The 5,744-nt window shown below is 29.7% G+C and overlaps 3 protein-coding genes across 3 annotated transcripts; 1 reads left to right on the top strand and 2 right to left on the bottom strand. All coding sequences in view use genetic code 4, as the record gives it.

The window, feature by feature from the left end:
* Positions 1 to 547: 547 nt before the first annotated feature.
* cytb (cytochrome b) lies at positions 548 to 1,678 on the bottom strand (the record flags this gene model as incomplete). Its single annotated transcript has 1 exon — positions 548 to 1,678. One exon carries the CDS (start codon positions 1,676 to 1,678, stop codon positions 548 to 550), a length of 1,131 nt encoding a protein of 376 aa, XP_028547362.1.
* Positions 1,679 to 1,705: 27 nt separating this feature from the next.
* Positions 1,706 to 3,139, bottom strand: cox1 (cytochrome oxidase subunit 1; the record flags this gene model as incomplete). The annotated part of the gene is made up of 1 exon: positions 1,706 to 3,139. A coding segment is annotated over one exon (1,434 nt), but the record flags the coding sequence as incomplete, so codon positions are not given.
* A 536-nt stretch (positions 3,140 to 3,675) lies between these two features.
* cox3 (cytochrome oxidase subunit 3) lies at positions 3,676 to 4,467 on the top strand (the record flags this gene model as incomplete). The annotated part of the gene is made up of 1 exon: positions 3,676 to 4,467. One exon carries the CDS (start codon positions 3,676 to 3,678, stop codon positions 4,465 to 4,467), a length of 792 nt encoding a protein of 263 aa, XP_028547360.1.
* Positions 4,468 to 5,744: the final 1,277 nt, after the last annotated feature.

The raw sequence follows: 5,744 nt of genomic DNA, 5'->3' as shown, positions 1-5,744 counted from the left end.
AACATGTGATCTAATTACAGAACAGGAAAATAATAGACCGAACCTTGGACTCTTGAAATATTCTTGGAAGATTCGTAATTAGCGGTTAAAGGTCAATCAAACATGAATATAGACGGTTTTCTGCGAAATCTATTTGGAAGATATATCATTGGGAAGTTTAGCCAGGAAGTCAGCGTCTTAATTAAAAACACCAGGCATGCAATACCGAACATATTTCTATAAACCAATAATAGTAAAACCAATTAAGGTGTACTACAAATATCCCATACATCCTAACTTTAATAACGTATCTATTATAAACCAGAACTTCTTTAACTTGTCAACTCCCTATCATGTCTTGCTAACGGCTTGTACGGTAATAATATCGTTTTTTTGGCGGCTGAGCATGTAATCTCGATTAATACTTATATATATATATATCGAAGCATCCATCTACAGCTATGGTAACTATAATCAAATTATCCTAACTTTAAACATAATTATAACCTTACGGTCTGTATTGTTCTGCTCAATATTCAGAAATATCGTCTTATCGTAGCCTTGTAATTTAAATGTTTGCTTGGGAGCTGTAATCATAATGTGTTCTTTTATAATGAACAAGTACAAATAATCCACTAGAGAAGAATGATATTATAAATAAACGACCATATAAAATGAAAATATCTTGTGGTAATTGACATCCAATCCATAATAAAGCATAGAATGAACACATAAACCATATCATTGGTACAGAATATTCTCTAGCACCAAATGTCATTTTAAATTGTATTATAGTTGTTAAACTTCTTTGTTCAGCTAATAAAAATAATAATTGTAAAGATGCTAAAACAATTAATAAACCTGCTGTTTTACTAGGTATTGTTTTTAACATTGCATAAAATGGTAAAAAATACCATTCTGGAACAATTTGTATTGGTGTAACATATGTATTAACTAATATTGCATTATCTGGATGAGATAATGGAATAATACCAAATAAACTTTGTAATAAAAATAATATAAATATATTATTAAATCCTTTTACATCAAGACTTAATAGATTTGGATAAAAGGGTATTTTTAAAGCTGTATCATACCCTAAAGGATTAGTGCTACCATGTAAATGTAAAAAGAAAATATGTATAAATACAATACATAATGCTACAAATGGAAGTATAAAATGTAATACAAAAAATCTTTTAATTGTTGGATCACTTACTGTATATCCTCCACATAACCATATAACTAATACTGGAATAGAAGATAATAAGTTAGTTATAACAGTTGCACCCCAATAACTCATTTGTCCCCAAGGTAAAACATAACCTATGAAAGCTGTTACTATAAATAATGCAAATATGATTAATCCTGATATCCATGATAAAGGTAAATATAAATATGAATAATTTAATCCTCTTAAAATATGTAAATAAGTTAATAAAAATACAAGAGATGCACCTGTAGCATGCATATATCTAAAACACCATCCACTCCATAATTCTCTTAAAATATGTTGTATACTATAATATGCATATGATATTTCTGGAGTATAACGACTAGCTAAAAATACACCTGTTAATATTTGTATAAAGAATATAATACCTAAAAGAAATCCATAATTCCATAAAAAATTAATGTTTAATGGGCATGGATAATTTAATAAATGTGCTTTTGCTAAATTAATAGAATAATAATTCATATAAACAAAAAAAATATTACATTTATATTATTTAAAAATTAAAAAACCAAATAAAGTCATTGTTGAACCAATTGAACAAATCATATTCCATCCATTTAAAGCGTCTGGATAATCAGGAATACGTCTAGGCATTACATTAAATCCAAGAAAATGCATAGGTAAAAAAGTTAAAACAACTCCAATAAAAAATAATATTGACCATAATATAATTATTGAATTTTCACGTAAAGATTTACCAAAAAAATTTTCTTGAAAACTACTAATTAATGTAAATAATGCAATTATTGCACCTATTGATAATACGAAATGGAAATGAGCAATTACATAATATGTATCATGTAATGCAATATCGATAGCTGCATTTCCTAATATTACTCCTGTAGTTCCACCAAAAGTAAATGTACAAATAAATAATAATGATAATAAAGATGAACTATGAGTTATTCCTAAATTACTACCCATATATGTACATATCCAATTAAATATTTTAGTACCAGTAGGAATAGAAATTAAAATAGTTGTAGATGTGAAAAATGCTCTTGTATCTACTTCTAAACCTGTAGTATACATATGATGAGCCCAAACTACACTTCCTAATATAGCAATACAACTCATTGCTAAAATCATAGATTGATTTCCAAATAAACTTCTACAATAATTTGTAGATATTACATGACTAATTACACCAAATGCTGGTAGAATTAAAATATATACTTCAGGATGTCCAAAAAACCAGAATAGATGTTGATATAATATTGGATCTCCAGCAAATGTAGGATCAAAAAATAATGTATTAAAATGTAAATCTGATAATAACATTAAAACACCACCTGTTAAAACTGGTAATGTTAATAATAGCATTATAGATGTTATTATTAATGACCATGTAGATACACTTAATATACCTAATGTTAAACCTTTTGATCTTAAATGCATTACTGTAGTAATAAAATTTAAAGAAGACATTATACTAGCAATACCAGATACTAAAAGACCTATAATAATTACATCTACTGCAACAGGAGATAAAGACATAAGTGATGTACTTAATGGTGGATATAAAGTCCATCCTGTTCCTCCTCCAAATTCTGCTGCTGTAGATAGTATTACTAAGATAAAAGCAATTGGTTGTAATAATAAAGATATACTATTAATTCTTGGGTATGCAAGTTCAGGTGAACCACATAAAATTGGTAAAAAATAATTACCAAATCCTCCGAATAATCCTGGCATTATATTAAAAAATATCATAATAATTCCATGTAATGTAAATATCATATTATATAAATTAACATTTTCTTGTGCAATAATTCTTAAAGAAGAAGAATATAATTCAGTACGTAAAATAACAGATAATAAGAAACCATAACTACCAAATAAAAATGAAAACCATAAATAGTATAAACCTAAAGTTTTATGATTACAATTTGTAATAAGTGTATATCTATTAAAAACAAAAAAAATATATATAAATAAATATGAAATGAGGCTTGGATATGAATAAGTAAGATTCGATCCATACAGTCCCAGCGACAGCGGTTATACTTTGGAAAAGTCGAGTATTATCCATCCATGTCAGGCGTTAAAAGCGTTCGTTCTTATAATGTAGGCCAGTCGAGTTCCTTTAATGTAGTTTCCTCACAGCTTTTTTCAGTCCAAAGTACGCGATCTCTTGTATGGTAAAAGGGCTTAAACCAACAACATAACATTTTTTAGTCCCATGCTAGTATATTTCATATATATTCTTATCGTTTGGACGTAATATTTCCTTTCCGGCTGTTTCCATCTCAACTCTACAGGTTAACGCCTGGAGTTCTTTATCTTTATATTAAAAATTTGCGTGACGAGCGGTGTGTACAAGGCAACAATACACGCTAAATAATATTTATTTATTGCAAGGCTGCGATGAGACGACATGGAGGTGCCAATAGTATATAAAGATTAGAGCTCTATATATACTATAACCTGTTATCCCCGGCGAACCTTCTTACCGTTATATGTTAACGGCACACAAAATCACCGTTCTTATAAATATATTTTTTATATTTAGTAACTATAATAATATAAAAGCACATTTAATATCTTACCCTTCATTAACATCATTATATGGAACATCTTTAAAATATTTTTCTGTAGGTATTTTATTTACATTCAATCCTATAATATTTATTATATTTATATATTCAATTAGAGAAAGTTTTTATTCAATATTTTCATCATTAGTATCTGGTATGTTATCTATAATAATATCAGAAGCGTTATTATTTATGACATATTTTTGGGGTATTTTACATTTTAGTCTATCACCATTACCTTTATATAATGAAGGTATAGTATTAACATCATCAAGAATGTTAATCTTAACAATTACATTTATATTAGCTAGTGCATCATGTATGACTGCATGTTTACAATTTCTTATAGAAAAAGGAATGAGTTTAGAAATTTCTAGTATTATATTTATAATATATTTACTTGGAGAATGTTTTGCATCACTTCAAACAACTGAATACTTACATTTAGGATATTATATAAATGATGCTATTTATGGTACATTATTTTATTGTATTACAGGTTTACATTTTTCACATGTTATTGTTGGTTTATTATTATTATTAATATATTTTATAAGAATAATAGAAGTTTATGATGTAAATTGTGAATGGTCATATTCATTATATGGAATATCTTATATTGTATTACCACATACAGATCAAATTACTATATTATATTGGCATTTTGTAGAAATTATATGGTTATTTATAGAGTTCTTTTTCTATTCTGAATAATGAACATATATGTCCTGTTTCAACTATAGTATCTAGTATAGACAATAAAGTTGTGTAAAAAGCTAGAGTACGTAAGGAAAAAGAAAGGTTAACCGCTATCAAATGGCGAGAAGGGAAGTGTGTTTCCATAGAAACCTTCATATAGACTATGCTGACTTGAGTAATGATAAATTGTTAGTATCAGCTATCCATAGTTAACTGATTCCGTTTTGACCGGTCATTTTTCTTTGCCTGGAGGTTACGTCCATACAGTTATAAGCAAGTGGAATGTTAGAAGCAAACACTAGCGGTGGAATACATTGTTTCATTCGATAGTAAACGCTATACCTTACCAATCTATTTGAACTTGAACAAGGTTCCATTGGAATGAGAGTTCACCGTTAGAAGCGATGCGTGAGCTGGGTTAAGAACGTCTTGAGGCAGTTTGTTCCCTATCTACCGTTTTATTTATGTATGGAGGATGATACGTTAAGTTCTATGAAAGAATTTATCTGCCTTGTCAAATTGATAGCGTCATAGCTCTATTTTGGGTTTTTGGCCTGGCATCTGTTTCTATTCTTTTAGGCTAAAAGTTTACATTTTTTACCAGCCTGGGATCAAAAAGTATTGTAACACAGATAATTCCCAATCAAATTGGATGGTGTTGGCTGGGCATTAATCCACTCTTTTAATGAAAAGGATTTGACGGTCAACCCATTATTGTTCTACATTACGAGATACCAAAAGCTATTATTAAAAATATTTCCTACAAAGTTGAACATAGGCTGAGTCTCTATGCCTTGAATGGAGCACTGGATTGGATACCCGGGAAACCGGCGCTACCATTTATAAGAAGTTAAATTCTGGAAGCGTCTGTAAGGTTACAACACAAGTCACTGATAATTCTGATGAATAGTTCAAGTTACTGACATCTGCCCGGCATCAATGATAAACGGCGGCTGTATCGTAAACGGTCCTAAGGTAGCAAAATTCCTTGTCGGGTAATCTCCGTCCTGCATGAACGGTGTAACGACTTCCCCATTGTCGCTAGTGTGAGACTCCTAATAAATAGAATTATCCATGAATATGTGGAATCATACGGCCCGACGGTAAGACCCTGAGCACCTTAACTTCCCTAAAAGTTCTTATGTGTTGGCATGGTTACGAGATTTAAGGATGAAACCTTCCTGATCGACTCGTGAGGTAAAAGAAAACAGTCGGTGCGAAGTCGTAACATGGTAGTTGACAGTGAACTTGTAGCTGAACCAAAATGGCTGCTGGAAGTAGAAATCGTTATT

This window comes from Plasmodium gonderi (assembly GCF_002157705.1).
Source record: "Plasmodium gonderi mitochondrial DNA, contig: Mit, whole genome shotgun sequence".
Lineage (NCBI taxonomy): Eukaryota > Apicomplexa > Aconoidasida > Haemosporida > Plasmodiidae > Plasmodium > Plasmodium gonderi.
Note: the sequence above shows the minus strand (reverse complement) of the source record. Positions and strands in the feature narration are given on the sequence as shown.